This window comes from Xenopus laevis, chromosome 3L (assembly GCF_017654675.1).
Source record: "Xenopus laevis strain J_2021 chromosome 3L, Xenopus_laevis_v10.1, whole genome shotgun sequence".
NCBI classification, from domain to species: Eukaryota; Metazoa; Chordata; class Amphibia; order Anura; family Pipidae; genus Xenopus; species Xenopus laevis.
The window spans coordinates 30,930,478-30,947,973 of NC_054375.1; the positions used below are offsets into that span (position 1 = coordinate 30,930,478).

At 39.3% G+C, this 17,496-nt stretch overlaps 1 protein-coding gene across 1 annotated transcript in view; it reads right to left on the reverse strand.

Moving 5' to 3' along the window:
* Nucleotides 1–17,496, reverse strand: part of gabra1.L (gamma-aminobutyric acid (GABA) A receptor, alpha 1 L homeolog) — a 96,968-nt gene that overhangs the window by 14,820 nt on the left and 64,652 nt on the right. The window contains exon 8 of the mRNA XM_041586082.1: nucleotides 10,698–10,850. Within this exon, the coding sequence (XP_041442016.1) occupies nucleotides 10,698–10,850 (153 nt within the window). The remainder of the gene's footprint in view (nucleotides 1–10,697; nucleotides 10,851–17,496) is intronic.

The window sequence follows — 17,496 nt, forward strand, 5'->3', positions numbered from 1 at the left end:
GTATTAAGTGTGGATAAAGCTGGTACATTTATTCCAGACAAGTTTATATGCACTGTCAATGTCAATACTGTTTCTACTGACAAAGGACACTCCATTAACCTGATGCTTGATACAGGTTCAGCTGTTTCTATACTACCAGGATTTTTTCTTGAAATACTTTGCAAAAGATCCGCTTGTTGCACCTGCCCTGAAAGTCAGTTACTTAAAGGATCCAATCCCTGTGCTTGGTTACTTGCCAGTGACTGTACAAATTGAATCAAATACTGCAAAATGTGACTTTTACATTGTGAATAAGGGTACTGCTATACTTAGAAGGGATTTCTGCATTAAACCTACAATTAGTTGATAGTCTCAATACTACAGCACCAGTGCCTGCCACACAGCCAGTGTCTAACATTTCACCACAAAGCAACACTTCACTGGGTTGTGCAAAGAACTTCGTACACAAAGTTAAGTTGAGACCAGATGTAAAACCAGTACGCCAGAAATTGAGGCGATTGCCTACTCTATAAAGGAGACTGTCTCACAGGAACTAAAGAAACTGGTAGAGCAAGATGTGATTGAAAAATCAGAATCCTCCGAATGGGTTTCACAAATTGTTGTAACAATGAAGAAAACTGGAGGTATTCGATTGTGTGTTGATCTCCGTGAACCTAATAAAGCAGTTGTTATGGATAATCATCCCTTGCTACACATAGAGGAAATATTTTCAGAGCAAAATTTTTTTCCTCTCTGGATCTTCAGAGTGCTTATCATCAAGTATTACTGCATGAGGAAAGCAGAGACCTCACTGCATTTATCACCCATGATGGTTTGTTTCGGTTTAAGCGTGTACCTTATGGACTGGCTTCAGCACTGAATTGTTTTCAAAGACTGATGTCTTCTATACTCCATGGCATACCTGGTGTAGAATGCTACTTGGATGATATAATTGTCTACGCTCCAACTATAGATCTTCATGACAAATACCTAGAAAAGGTTCTGAAATGCATTAATTCTGCAGGACTGAAACTAAACCTTTCCAAATGCCACTTCAGACAAACCCAGCTGTCATAAACATAACAATAAGCAATAGCCAATGCATAGCTAGGGGAATGTAAATAAAAGTGCAACGTTTGTTACTATTTCTCTAATCAGCACTCAGCAGGCAGTATTAACTGATCAGTCACTGAAGCAGCCACTTGAGCCAACATAGAGCATTTTATAACATATGGGGGTATGTTGAGTTGCTCTAGGAGCAAGAGGCTAGAGTTATGTAGCTAAGCAGCCTAAACTCCATTAGGGATTTGAATTTTCCTTTCTTAAGAAAGGTTCTCCATGTAGAATCAGGTGTGCAGCTCCTGCTACATTTAAGAGCCAAATTTCCAGTTTTTAAACCAGATTTGTATCTTCTAATGCGAGAGAGAGAACTTGCGCTCTCCACACTAGTGATGTGGCCCCCCTCTGATACAGGAAAGGTAGAAGAGCTGCTTCATGCCAGAAACCGGCCGTGTACAATGGAAATGTCAACCTCATAGTTCTTTAGGTCTCTTTGAGTGCTCTTGTCTTATGTTTTTTGAATATATATATATATATATATATATATATATATATATATATATATATATATATATATATATGCAGTAGTAATGGATCAGCACACTCATTTTAGAAGTGATTAAAGTGTCTTTATTGGTAACACAGCATTGTTATCCGACGTTTCGGTCCCACCTGGGGACCTTTCTCAAGGATGGGACCGAAACGTCGGATAACAATGCTGTGTTACCAATAAAGACACTTTAATCACTTCTAAAATGAGTGTGCTGATCCATTACTACTGCATATTATGAACATTGATCGTGGTGCACCTCTACTCTATTGGAGATCGAGTGCGGACACCCAAAGCAACTCTATATATATATATATATATATATATATACATAGAGTTGTCATAGAGACACATAGGGTTGCCACCTATCCGGTTTTGACCAGGACAGTCAGATTTTCGGAAGGCCTGTCAGAATTGCTTGCCTTTTTTTCCAAATTGGGAAAACTGAGCAGGACTTCCTTAAGCTGGCCATAGACAATCATACTAATCCTCGATTCGTACGATTTTGGACCGTGTGTGGAGTGTCCCAAAATTTGGATTTCGATTGGACAGGTAAGAAGATTTCTGGCAGCTGCCGATAATATCTCTGCATGTATTGCCGATCTGATTTTCAGTGGGAGACTGTCACCAGCTTTGTCAAACATAAACTTTCATATGATTGCTGTACATCGGCTGATCTGTTCTTTTACTACTTTATTTGATCTGAATTGTTAGTGGCAGGTCAGGAGATTCGAACGTCCGATAGTTTGTCTGATATAGCAGGTAATTTGCACATCTATGGTCAGTTTTAGGTGATTGGCCAATTGCACACCACGTCATTGCCCTGTAACATCTCTGCCTTGCCGACATCACCTTTCCGGCCTTGCCACATTACTGTCACCACCCTCACCTGCCCAGAGTTACTTGCAGAGAAAGGTGGCAACCCTAATGTCATGAAATATATGTACCCCTTCAATCTTGATGTGGGATGCATGTAATCAAAATTGCCATATATTTCAATTTCAGTGGATCAGAACTCACTCTGTGTTCCATATGTGTCTTTTACCTCTCACATCATGGTACAACATCTGTTACACATATACACACACATAATGCATTCATATACATACATATTTATATACACATAACTACACCGCCTGCTGCACTAAGAATGCCAGTCAAAAAGCATTGGCGTTCTCTTTCATACATGCAACCTTCAAAAGCTTGTAGGCTGCTAATGCAGATCCTTCCTTCTGTGCCATGTGCAATGTGCTCACGTTCTTCCATGCAATCTGCAAACACGTGCGCTCTGCCAAAGAGAATCATGGTGCATCGTGCACACGTGTTAAATTCAGTGGGTTAAGAGAAGAATTAGAGGATTTTCTGGGGTTTCAAAAACGTATTTGTATACTAGGAAAAAAAAAAAAACTAGTGAACTGATTTGTTTATCTCTAGTACAGAAGTGCTTGAAAGGATTGTTGTAATCCTTATCTAATACTGTATATGCTCTGGTGATATAAAAGCTTTTATTTCCCCAGAATTAAAATTGAAAAATGTTTCTCTGTTTATAGGCATTATGTAATGTACAAATTCATTCACAATGAAAACACTGTATACTTAATTAAACAGAAACAAAATTGCCAAACTAACATACAGTAGGAGACAAATGCTACTTATTGCTTCCCAGGAACCTGGCTCAACTTGGTAACACATAAAGGGGCAGATGTATCAAGGGTCGAATTTCGAGGGGTTAAATCCCTCGAAATTCGACTGGGGAATAGAATCGAATAGGCAATTCGGGCGAATTTACGCGCTGGCGAATAGTCGAATGGGCGAATATTCGCCAAGCGAATAGTCGCACGATCGAATATTCGATCGGAAGATTTTCATTCTATCGAATGATCGATCGAATGCCTTTTTATTCGATCAAAAACTTGGAAAACAAGCCTATGGGACTTTCCCATAGGCTTTTAAAGCAATTCGGTAGGTTTTAGGTGGCGAAGTAGGCAGTCGAAGTATTTTTAAAAGAGACAGTACTTTGACTATCGAATGGGCGAATAGTCGCAGCGTTTTTGCGCTCGATCCAGTACTTCGACTATCGAAAGGGCGAATAGTTGCGGCATTTTTGCGCTCAATCTATTCAAATCATTCTGTTCAATTACGCCAATTCGATAAGCGAGGAGCACAAAAAACTACTCGAAATTCAAGCTTTTTTCCTTCTATTCATTCACCCGAGCTTGGTGCATGGGCCCCAAAATGTGTTTTTTTAGGAATTAGTCATTTTCTAATAAAAATACACTATTATAATGTCTGCATAGTTAACTGTTCAATAGAATTTTTGTTTAAACTTCACCTAGGACTTGTTTACACTGATCACCTATGCATATTTAGGGCCCTCCCTGTGTGTGTTGTTCAGCTCTGACGTGAATGGGCTGTGCCGAAAAATTACAAGGGTAATATTATGCCAACAATGATGCTATCAGAATAAATCTGAGGTAATGCAATTAAATAATTAGAAGTGTTGCCAGCAATTCTAGGGGCCAGCATCACTGCATATGATATTGTTTTATAAGATTTGTATGGGTGGTTTAAAGTTTGCATTAGCTTTATATTTTAACAGCTGATTTTAATAGCCTTTAGGGTAATTAGCTATGTGGAAGGCAGGGTGCAAACAATGGCACAAACCACCATGTTTTTGCACTGTACGCTCTGCCTTGCACCCTAGGTTAATTGTTTCAGACTTTCTCCATGAATACAGCAGTGCCTACATTTGTCATGACTGTATTCAAGAAGGATGGGAGGGGGTGGTACGTAGGCTTCCTAACCCCTATCCATCACCCAATGTCACGAAGGTTAGGGAGTGGCAGAGGACAAACCTGGAAGGCAGTAAGGACAGGGATGGTCAGCCAGATACTGGCTCTGCGTAAGCACTAATGGGTGCACTCGTGTGTCCCTCAATGCCTTTTGCATTGTATTAAAAAAACACATATTGTCTGTGTACCCTCCTGAGTAAATGAAAATCCTCCAAAAAGCCTTAGTCTCCCTTGAAAGAACAAGGCAGCCTTCTTTTTCTTCTAAATCCTAACGCAGTGTGTGTGTTTCGGTATAAGTGTTAAGGGCCAACATTTAGACAGGACCCTTCACTCATAAATGTTTGCTGTCTAATCCATAGTTTCATGAATATCTAGGGCAAACAAAGTCTTCATAACAAATTGTATCCTAATTACCCTATACATTTGGTTTCCTTTAGTGAACAGGCATTGACACCGAATCTCACCCCTGCCCTGCACCCCCTCAGAGTTGTCCTCCTCACAATTTGAGAACCACTGGTCTAACGTCTCACTTGAGCCCACATAAACATTCCTAGATCATCTCTAATTTGTTTTGCGCTTCACTACACACCTCAATACACAAAGGGAAAAGAGGAATTATGAAAAGTCTGACTATTCAAAGTTTCCATCCATCTCAGGGAACATTAATTCAGCAAATAGCCTCAGGGGAGCTATATCAACATACATCAAATCCTAAAATTACCACATTGATTTTGAAAAGCTGGTACAAAGCTGCCAGACTTAAAAAAAATATATATAAATAAGGACAAAATAAATTGCATATGCTAGGGGCAGTCAGACTATGTTAAGATGACTTAAAATTACATTTGGAATATAGCTTATACTCTTTATATAATATTATCTCCTATAAAACAAACTGTCCTTTGGTATCTAGCTAGATTCATGATATATGAACAGTAAAACTCATGCCACACCACTGGAATCATTTAATCATATTTGGCAGTGCAGTGACCTATAGAATCCAATCAAGGATTTGCTTCCAAGATCGGTCTGCAGCAGAACAATTAAAGCTAATTTCTGATTGGCTGCTCTTAGATATAGTGGGCACTATTTGGCGTTGGCTAGCAGTCAGGATTACTGTTCCCAGTGGTGGTATAATGTTCCCCAATAGAAAACAATGAAACCTCTTTTTCTGCCAACTCAAATAGTTTGTGTTCTCTCTGCATGCCATAAGTCATGAGGCAGCGTTTTAATCATATGCTCATAGAATACCGGCAGATTTACACGAGAGTGATACAGATCGTGAACGTTACATAACACATAAAATCATATGGAACTGCAGGGCGAGCATTTTGTATTTTCTCAGAAACATTTGCTTTTTATGTTGCAAATGTAGCAAGAAAGGGATTGCTAACACCAGAGCTCATTAAGTTTATTGCAAATGAAATGATGGTAATTTTCCTTTCACAGTTGTATAATGGAGCTAATATCGGCTATAAAATACACAGAAACATTTGCCATCAGGTGGATGGACTTTTGCACTTTTCCGTTAAAGGAGATGTCCACCCAGAGACTTTTGTTTTGCATAATGAAAGAAAATGTAATTCTGAGCAACTTTGCAATTTTCAGTGATTATAAATTTGCTGTGGTCTTGCATGAGGCCTTAATTCATATACAATTTCAACATATATTTGTAAAATAATTCAACCTCTAGACATTTTACTGAGCTATTGGGCTCAGTAATAGCTAGTTATGCCCCTTATCAGATCAGCCTGATATGGCCCTGCATGTAGGTGGCTAAATTGGGCAAAGATCCGAACTTTTGGCAATCTTATCAAGTGAGCAGATCTTTATGTGTGTGGCCAGCTTTACAGCCAGCAGAGAATATAAACAGCCAGGCGCTGATTTTTATTTGACTTTCAACTGCATTTACAAACAGCTGTAAAACCATTGTATACGTTTAATGAATGCATTGTGGAAAGTTACTTAGAATAACATTGTCTTTCAGGAGGTGCAGTGCAGTGCAACATGTTGCTCACCAACCCCTTGGCTGTTGCTCCCAGTGGCCTCAGAGCAGGTGCTTATTTTTGAATTCTTGGCTTGGAGGCAACTTTTTGCTCCATAAAAACCAGTTGTACTGCCAAATAGAGCCTTCTGTAGGCTGCCAAGTCCGATAGGGAGTACTAAATAGCCAATCACAGGCCATATTTGGTATCCCCAGGAACTTTTTGTATGCTTATGTTGCTCTCCAACCTTTTTCATCTGAATGTTGCTCACGGGTGAAAAAGGTTGTGGACCTCTGAGTTAGAAGGTTAAAAAAGTAGCATGGGTGAAAATTCCCCAGATTAGAGCCCTTGTACATCCAGGCACAGATCAGATCACTCACCTGCTCAGGGGTTCAGGGATTTTGTTTTACCAAAAGTTGACGACTTTGTGGGTATTCCATGAGAACCCAACATATTACAGGTCTCTAGTTTAAATAATCTAAAGTAACTGCAGATTCGGTAGCATGGCTTTAATACACAATTCTGGTACAGTTGATGCTGACATTTTTACTATGTCAGTGTAAATATAACTAAAAGTAAATCTCAGTTTACCATCTACCCCTATGTGTAATAAAAGTCACTAAGTTTGCAGCAGTAAACCATATCGACTAATAAAATGTTTGGTTTAAACAGGTGACCAGTAAATGCTAACTGCTGATTAGTTAATATGGGTTACTGCATCTGGGCAAAGTTACTGTCTTTTATTACATACGTGTATTTATTCTGAACTTGTTTATTACATACAGATGTCTTGTAAAACCAGAAGGCTGTATGGGTCAGTTCTTACTTGCTTAATGAGGAAGTTTACTTTTACATTCTTTTTAGGATTGTCATTTTTTTACATAATTTTCAATCTTTTTTTTTAAACCATTTGCCATGCTAGTCGGCCTCTTGTCAGAATGTAGCTTTAAACGCTACCTGGGTTTATTCCAGCAACCTAAAAACATATTCTCTGTGAGGCAACATTTTTAGGTTATTATTCATTTGTATTGCTTGCCTTCTAACAGAAACCCTATCCTATACATTTTCCACTCTGGATTCTAATCATCTGTTTAGTTGCTAGGGTAAATTGGACCCCAGCAAACAGCCCTTGAAATTAAAAACTGAAAAGGCTTTAAAGACCCCAAGTATTAACGTAAAGTTTAATTTAAGAACCATAGAATATATCAGTCACCGCTCTGCATAGCTGGGTTTGTGACAAAATCTATATTAGGATCAGCAATTTCAGGTATACTGTATACAGTATTTGGATCCCTCAAGGGTTTCAACATCCATGACAGGTTAGCTACTTTGGCAGTTTATTTGCTTGGCAGTTTATCTTTACACTGGGGTATTTTTTTAAGGGAGAAGTCTTATATTGTTGTGGTTACTTATTTCAGAAATCTTTAAATACACAGAGTGTATACAGGCCAGACACGGCCATGTGGAATCTTCCCTGAATGGGCTAAACCAGGGCTGCCCAACTGGACCCCCCCTTGTGTGGTCCACACATGAAAGTCTGCCTGTTGTGTCTTCTTAGCATGTGTAAACTTTCGAGGGTATCACTACAGAGATTAACTGGCCCCTGCATTGTTTAAACCTCAAATTCAGACTGTAATGCCCTGTATTGTTCACACATGTAATCCCCCTGCATTGACCTGTGACACCTCTATTGTTCACACTTCTGAAGCTCTGTACTGTTAATACCTCAGTCCCAAACTGAAACTGCCCACATTTTTCACTTGTTCACATTCATACAAACTGCTAAAGGGGCACCAGCACTGTATCACTGTATGTAGCACATTTTAAGAGTCATCCTGATAGGTTTCCCTGTCTCCTGCTCTGTTCTGTCTTCCCTATGCTCCTTGTGTGTGCCATACTCTGCTTGCCCTATGATTCCTGTGTGTGCCATACTCTTCCTGCCCTCTCTCGGCATGCTTTACTCTGCCTGTGTGTGCCATACTCTGCCTGGGGAACATAAGCCATACTATGCCTGCCCTATTCTCCTTAGGTGTGCCATATTCTGCCTTCCCTATGCTCCCTGGGTGTGCCATACTATGCCCGCCCTATTCTCCTTAGGTGTGCCATACCCTGCCTGCCCTATGCTCCTTGTGTGCCATACTCTGCCTGTGTATAGCACACTACTCTGTGTGTGCTATACTCTGCCTGTGGAACATAATCCATACTATGCCTGCCCTATTCTCCTTAGGTGTGCCATGTTCTGTGTTTCCTATGCTCCCTGGGTGTGCCATACTATGCCTGCCCTATTCTCCTTAGGTGTGCCGTACCCTGCCTGCCCTATGCTCCTTGTGTGTGCCATACTCTGCCTGTGTGTGCTATACTCTGCTTGTGGAACATAATCCATACTATGCCTATTCTACTTTTTTGGTGTGCTCCCACCATAATGTGGACATTGTCTTGTGGTAACATGGGTGTGGTTCAAATAGGTTGTGGTTTAAAAGCAGGAAGTGGCAAACACTGGCTTCCGTTATTGGCCATCCACAATGTAGGCCAGAAAATTCTGTACCACAGAAGTTGGATAGCACTGGGCTAAACAATTTGCAGTCAGCAAGTAAATTGGAAATAGGGGTATGTATCTTGAGATGGATAAATATAAAGATGTGCTATTATCTATACATTGCCTTCCAGCGCTAGGCCAAGCTGACCGGGCACCCATGCAACCTGGCCACATGGATGGTTGGAGGGCCATGCAAATGGGGAACTTGGGGTAGGCAGAAGAAGCACATACCTAGGGTGCAATGGTGTAGGGGAGCTGGACACATAACTCTGCTTCCTGCCTTCCCCTAATTTCAGGCAAGAATCTCCAGGTCTCTGCTTGAATAAGAAGTTTAGTAGTGCTGAGTCACATGCATGTGGGGGATAGTGTATGCACAGGCTGGGGAGAACTCTTCTCAATGGGGTGAGCAGGGGGCGAACACCTACCTTGGGCGCCACCAGTAATTGCCTCTGCCCCACTTTAAGGAAAACTTTTTTTAAGGAGAAACTTTTTTTTAAAGTGCTAGGATTCATTTCACCTAAAATTTGACAGGAGGGATTTGTTTGAATCTTAAGTATAGAAGATTGACTTGTTTTGGTTTATTATTTTTTTCAAGACTAAGGACACACGGTGCTAACCTAATACTGTAAAGCCTGGCTGATAATGTAACACTCTGTTCTACAAAAGATGATGATGATATGAGAGCTAAACAGTCACCTGCAGAGACTGGTTTAGGTCAAATAAATTTTTTGGCTGCCGTTTGAGTGACATTATCGAGATGAAACTGATTGCATTCTGACGGCTACAAGCTCAAGGTTAAAGTCTACAAAAGATCCATGCTGAATTCCAGATAAAACATTCATTTTCCATAGTCTGCAGGGGAGACACACATATTGATACAACTGAGTTGCATTTTCTCCACCCCCTACTCACACATACACACTCACTGTGTATTCTATTCGTGTTGTGCATTAGCATATTTGCATGCCAAGCTCTGTATAAATAACATTAGCTGCCATTACTTCTTCAGTCTATTTACCATGGTGCGCTTTGTATTATGGGGAAATATGGATCAAAAATAGAAATGGCTTCTTAGGTTAAGGTAATTTCAGCCAAAAGAGAAAGCATGTTACTATTTGTGTTTATTGATATATTCATGATTATAAAAGAAAATACATAATATAACATATATTTCTTTGATCATGATATACTGTAATGTTTGCCAGTTTTGTATTCTCAGATGTTAAAAAAAAATCAAAATATATAATGAACACAGTATTGTTATATACAAGGATATTATAAGTCACAGAGTTCTATGACCATATAAAGATGCAAGACCAAAGACTGAGTACTTTTATACTGGTCATGGAACTCTGATGTGACTAGTGATGGGCAAATCTGTGGTGTTTCGCTTCGCCGAATAATTCGCGAATTTCCAGCGAAATTCTCGAAAGGGCAAATAATTCGCGAAACAGCGACGGTATCTTGTTTTTGACGCTGGTGTGGAAAATGGACACCGGCCTCAAATTTTTTTTGACGCCGCCAAATTTTTGCGGTGGTTTTGTGAATTTTCACAGGAATTCGCACCTGCCGAATAAATTAGCCCATCACTAGATGTGACTTCTAATATCCTCATATTTTACAACAGGGGGTACATTATTTTATATTATGCACAAAATTCAATGAATGAGTCATTTGACACAAATGACATCAGTAAGCACCAATTATAACTGATGACATCACTAAAACCCATTTATAAATATCATTTACAGCATTTTCACGGCTCTTGTGTATATACATATATTGGCCAAACTTACCAAATACAGTCCTTGCGGGAACAGATTCTCTATTCAGCCAGAAAGAGACCTGAGACAAAATGACGGTCATGATACACGGTAAGTAGGTCTGAATGACAAAATAGCCGATCTTTCTTTTCAAGTGGAAGTGAGTTGTCATAACAATATATTCACCTGTAGTAGAGAAGAATACCAGTTAATTTCAATGGATGGTACTCTATTATAGCCTGATAAATATGTAGCATAAACAGACTATTATTCTTTAGATATAGAGTATTTAATAATTCACTCGTTTGGTTGCTGTGCCACACAAGTCATGTTCCGTTCCCCTAAGTTGTGACTATTCTTATACAGTACTTAAAGCGCCACAGTACCCTTATATCCTCTTAGGGTTTATCGTCAGGCCCGGATTTGTGGCAAGATCACAAAACCGCTGACGTAGGGAGGCATAATTTCAGGGGCGGCATACCACCCAGCCGTATTCGGGTTATTTCCGAACACTGGCAACACCATGCCAATCTCCAGTGCCCGATCCCGATTGTTCAAGATGTGCTCACAGGAAGGGGAGGGGGGACGGGAAGTTAGACACGAACGGGGAGGGGGACATGGACAGGGAGGTAGATGGGGAAGGGGTCATGGAGGTAGGAGTGGGGGGCATGACGGGAGCCAGCCTAGAGGCCCACGGTTAATAAATCCAGGCCCCTAAATTGTCATCCAGTATACGACACTTTGTCCCAGTGACATCATACTACACCCTATTGCCTATCTGGCCATACACGGGCCACACCTTGTGGGAAGTGATAGGAACCTTGCCACAGAAGACAATTGCGTTTTGTCAAGATGAGCCAGGAGCACCTTTCACAAAAGCTTTGGTGATAGTACAGGGGTAGTTCAGTTTTGACAGTTTATAGAAATCCAGATTAGTGGAGCATACTAACTCACCACCAACGCTACTACTGCACGTAACATCCGCCCCCCACCAAAGAGCGTCCACACAAAAATGAAGAATTTACGGAGCACCAGGAGGAGCATAAAAAAATATCAGCTTTAATAATCTATTTTAAAAAGCTTCCAGCATATCAGCATATAGAGTTTTGGATCATACGCTTCACGCGTTTCGTGGCGTCTCGCCACTTCCTCAGAAACGCATAAAGCTCCTCCAGTGCTCCGTAAATTCTTAATTTTTGTGTTTTTCATTTTGGAGTTAACTTTTAGTTTTATGCAGAGAGTGATATTCTGAGACATTTTTCAATTGGTTTTAAATTTGTATTACATGTGGTTTTTAGTTATTTAGCTTTTTTATTCAGCCGCTCTCTGGTTTGCAATTTCAGCAATCTAGTTGCTAAGGCTCAAATTACCCTAGCAACCATGCACTGATTTGAATAAGATACTTGAATATGAATAGGAGAGGGCTCTAATTGAAAGATAAGTAATACAAAGTATTACTATACAAAAAGAATGTTTGTTTAGATGGGGTCAGTGACCCCCATTTAAAAACTCGAAAGATTTAGTTAAAGAAAGAAAGAAAATAAACTATAAAAAACTATAAAAAAATAAATAATGAAGACCAGTTGAAAAGTCGCTTAGAATTTAAGGTGAAACACCCCTTCAAGAAATTCAAAAAATCCCTATAAATTCAACTCCTGTAGACAAAGCCATAGCAAAAATAAAAAAAATGAAGGAGTACTGGGCTTTTAACAATAAAGGCGGATATTCACTGTAACATTGGTGAAAGTAGATTATCGTGAATCAAGTGAAACCATCGATAAGGAAACTTGCCTAAATGAATAAACCTCGCTGCTAACAGATCATTATAAATGTCAAACCATTAGGGGATTAACAAATGGGATGCAACAAATTCACCAACCTTCATGCGGCATGTTATTGATGACACCAGTGAATGAACTGCCAGCACCAAATTAAAATCGACTCATAAACTTTAATTACAGGATTTGGTGCCTGGCTAATTTTATAGTGAATATATACATTGTATATTATTTAAAGGCTTTAGAAGCTATTGAAGCCAATTCCTAATGAACCATGGAAATACTTACAACCAATAACATATCTAATGTCTCTAGTGTCTTTGTAAGTACCTACAGTTCTGTATATAGACATACATAGATATATCATTTTCTGATACACAAGGAAATCATTAATATCAGTTAATTCATGTACAAAGCAAAGGTCGAGTATGATATTTATTTAGTCTTTAGGTGCTGGGTACTATTGTAATAAAACAATCCCGTGGGACATTGACCAACCATGTAAATTCTAGAATACTCAATTTCTGACTTAATATCGCTAACATGAAAGGAAATACAAATGTAGAGACAATATAACCAATAAATGACTGTTGGACTGTTGCAATTCATTATCTTCTATTTTCCTCACTGACTGATTCTAGAACATGATTAAGCCCCAAGCTCATCAGTTGCCTGAAGAATAATCCTCTTGTTATACTAAATCTCCCCATTTTAAACATCAAAAACAAGATTGAGAAATACTTTAACTCTAGCACAACAAACCCTACACTGGGCCTACACAAGTATTTACAGCAAATGATTCCCAGTATATAATGAAGCTAGCTAGTCCTTGTTTGGCGCTTACAGGGTATGTAGTTCATCACCAGTGTACCAGTGTACAACCCCCTTCCTTAACCCTTTGTTGTGACTGATTTGTTAGCAGGAGTTTATTATGCAGGGGGGGGTAGCTGTGTGCAGCAACTTAACTAGAGGGGGGCGAGCCATGGCGCAAGACGCGCAGGCGGGCCCCCCTCCGTATGGCCGGAACTGGCCGGAATAAGCGGCGTGCAAACTGCCGGGGGGGGCCTGAGGGGGTGCGGGCCCCTGGCCCAATCGCACCCCCTGCTCCCCCGGTAGTTACACCACTGGCTGCGTGGGGTGGCGGAGTTTTACCCTGCATCCGAAGCCAATTGTAATAGTGCGATTTTGTTTAGTGCATGCAAGAAATGTCATTTTGAAACATATTTGCAAATTTCCAGGTCATTGTGCATGTCCTAAGGATTTCTCTACTCTCGATTATAATAATTTCTCAGCAACACATGGGGACAGATTTACTACTCCATGGCTTCTGGAATATTGATGTAAAAAATTGTCATGATCTTTATCTCAGGTTTTTTGTTTTTTCTTTTTTGCTGATATAAATGAGAATCTAAACATTTTACTCTTTATGTCTTATGAAATTTCCCTTGAGTGTCCCAAGAATTTGATAACACACAAAGGCGGCTAATCTTGGAGCTGTTGATGGCATCATTGCCGAATGCCTTCATAGATTTCACCAAGCACATCAAGCTGACGTTAGAACTGAGCAGCAGCAGCACAAAAAAAAGTCATGCTGTCAAAGATGAGGGTGATATTTCAGATAATCTTGATCACATTTAGCTGTGCTCATACTTGAGTTTCTAAGGGTATTGCATAGTAATTCTTCCTTTCCAGGCATAAATAGGATGCATTTACATTTGGAATGTTTAGTGCCGGCTGCAGAAATGATGCAGAATTGGAACTAGGAGCATTTGCTCATACTTGTGTTCCTATACAGGAGTGCACTGCATCCGTTTGATCATTGTGTCTACGTTAGAGCATGAGGAGAAAGGTATGGAACACAATGTGCTTGAGCCATGAAGGAGAACTGAATATGGCTAGGAATGCCATATTATATACTGAACTAATTGTACCAGCCTAAAGATTCAGCTTCTCTATAGTAGTAATGATCCAGGCCTTTAAAGACTTTCTCATCTTAGCCTTTGTTAGGCGTGTCAGTGACACACACATGCTCAGTGGGCTCTGAGCAGCTGTTGAGAAGCTGGTCCCTGAGCTCAAGTAAGTGACAGCAGCACAGAGCATGTGCAGTGAATCAGGAGAAAAGAAGATGGGGAGATGCAGAGCCTTTAGAGGCACAGATCTTTACTGATTAAAGGGCTGTGGTTGCCTTGGGCTGGTATTGAACCCCATAACATTAATTCTGCCCAACTTCTTTAGCTAAGCTTTAGTTCTCCTTTAGGAAACCCTGTAATTAAATCTGTCTTGAACTGGGCTCCCCTTTGCACCCATATTTGCTCAGTGTTGCACCACTTTGAGTTGAAGGGCTTTGCAGTGCAGGCCCATAGTCTACAAAGCCATACTATATTACCTAGCAGACAGCTGGCGATAGAGTGAAATGGGTCCACCAAAACCACTAAACATTTTCATTTCAGGTTTAGGAGACAAAACAAGGGCACAATTACTCTGTACTGTAATTCTAGAGAAAATGTGGCATTATGATTGAAAAAATTGCACTTAATGCAAGCAGTTACCTGTTACCTAGAATGCTCTGGAAAATGCTTATGTTTGTTAGATCTTTAAGATACTAAAACAATGCCATTGAGGTTATTTAAAGCCATGTATTTATATTGCATTCATTTAAAGCTCTTCTTATTAGCAATTATTGTGCCTCGCCCCTTGCTCAGAGCGAGGGTTGGTAGAGCCCCAACCAGTCAATAGGAACAGGGAAAGTAGAGGGTAATAGTGGCTAATAGTCCTTCAAGCTGACTGTAGAGAAGGACTTCTCAGGATTTGAAAGGCATAAAGCACCCACACAAGTAGGTAAAATGGGTAGGGTCAAATACATTACCCCAATGTTATAAGGAATGTCAAATGACCCAAACATATCTAATTTTGGTAAAATATCGTAGGAGAAAAGCATGGTTTATAGCTGCAAGTTGCTTTCATTGCGAGCGTAATCTCTACAAGTCCTCACCACATAGGTTTAAACAGAATAACTGTATGGATTTATGCTTTTCAAATGTGAAAAAAACATGTATCTGGACTAGTTTAGAAAAAGAGATTTGTACAAAAATCAGTGTAAATAGAATCAAACCATATTTCTCTAGGTCAATATTTCTTAAGATTTTTCTCTGGGAACCCAAAGTAAGTTTGGAACTTCACTGCCCAACAACATAACTGGTTCATAGAAATGTCAATGTAGCGATTATGCAAACCTGTCCCAAAGAACAGCATGGGGGCCCCATTTGTGGATCCTGACCCATAGGTTAAGAATTTCAGCTAGTGAATTGTGTTCCATCTATTTCCTACAACATTGTGGAGTCTAATATGCTAACAGAATGTCATTGGTGGTGACTAGTGATGGGCGAATATCTCCTGTTTTGCTTAGCCAAGAAATTAGCGAAACAGCGAAAAATTTTCGAAACACAAATCTTGACGCCGGCAACAATTCCGACGCCAACGACAAATTTGACGCTGGCGAATTTTCACGACGATTCCACAAATTTATTCGCCGGCAGCAAAACTTTTTCTGCGATTTCACGCCTGGCAAATAAATTCGCCCATTGCTAGTGGTGCCGGCTTAAAGAGAAGGTAGCCACAAAGCTACCGTTTTGTTATTGAATACAATGAGCTCAGTACATACTCTATATACAGTATAAACTTTTTTTCTGTGCATTAGTGATAAAAGAGTTGTAGTATAGTAGAATGCAATTAAAATTTAGTACAGGTTTGAGACCTGTTATCCAGAATGCTCAAGATCTGGCCTTTTCCGGATAAGGGGTCTTTCTATAATGTGGATCTCTATACCTTAAGTCTACTAAAAACTCATTTAAAAACAACATAAACCCAATAGGATTGTTTTGTTTCCAATAAGGCTTCGTTATATCCTAGTTTGGGATCAAGTACAAGGTACTGTTTTATTTTTATAGAGAAAAAGGGAATCATTTTTAAAAATTTCAATTATTTATAAAATGAAGTCTATGGGAAATGACCTACCTGTAGTTGGATAATGGGTTACCGGTATTTCATTTTAACAAACACCAGAGGGCAGTTAATTATTATAGTATCATCGATAAATAAAGAGATCTGCATAGAATAACACTCTGGGTGTGTTACTGATCAGGAATGTATTTTTTTTTTTAAATTTTTAATTACTACTGTTATTAGAAGTAGTATTAAATACTGTGTTTATTTGTGCACCTGCCCTTATTATTATTAATAGCATTAACATTAACATATGAATACTTCTCCACCCCACTAACGATTCACAATATACAGAGAGAAATGCACACTAATTTTACCATATTAATGAGCATATATTCTCGGCAGCATTTATTTTTTTAATGGAAATTGATTCCTTAATAAGATTGTATATTATCAATCTAGTGGTGTTACTAAAAATTAATTATCATTCTACAATCTTGCCATTCCTATTAACCTTTTCACCTGCCTTCTATTTCTCTTGTCTTTGCTCTAATCAGTGTCATCTCTATGTTGTGATCCATTTGCACCGACGGACACTTTTTAATAACCCCCCCCAAAGCCACACTTCTTCCCTCTACTCTATTTTTTCTCTTCCTGCCACCATAAAGCTATCACACTTCACACATCAGAAAACCATCACGTGTTTCCCATCAGTTGCAAGAGTTACCATGCTGTGCTTCTATTTTGATCTAATCACTGACAATTTCTCCAATGATTTTGATAGTGGAGCAAAAAAAAAAAAAAAAGTACATTAAGGAATCTGAAAAACAGAGGTTATATGACATATAACAGAGCTGCCAGTTTTAGTGGAAGGTGCACGGTATTTAATACTACTTCTAATAACAGTAGCAATTAAAATAGATTCTACAATTGTATCTGGAGAGACGTTATTCTAGTTATCATTATTCTGTTATCATTTGTTATATTCGATGGCGAAATAAACATTGAAATTGAATAATAGCATTTTTTATGGATTTCTTGACCTCAAACAAACATTATGTTATATCACTGGGGGTAAATATCACATGGACAAATAAGAACTATAATAAACC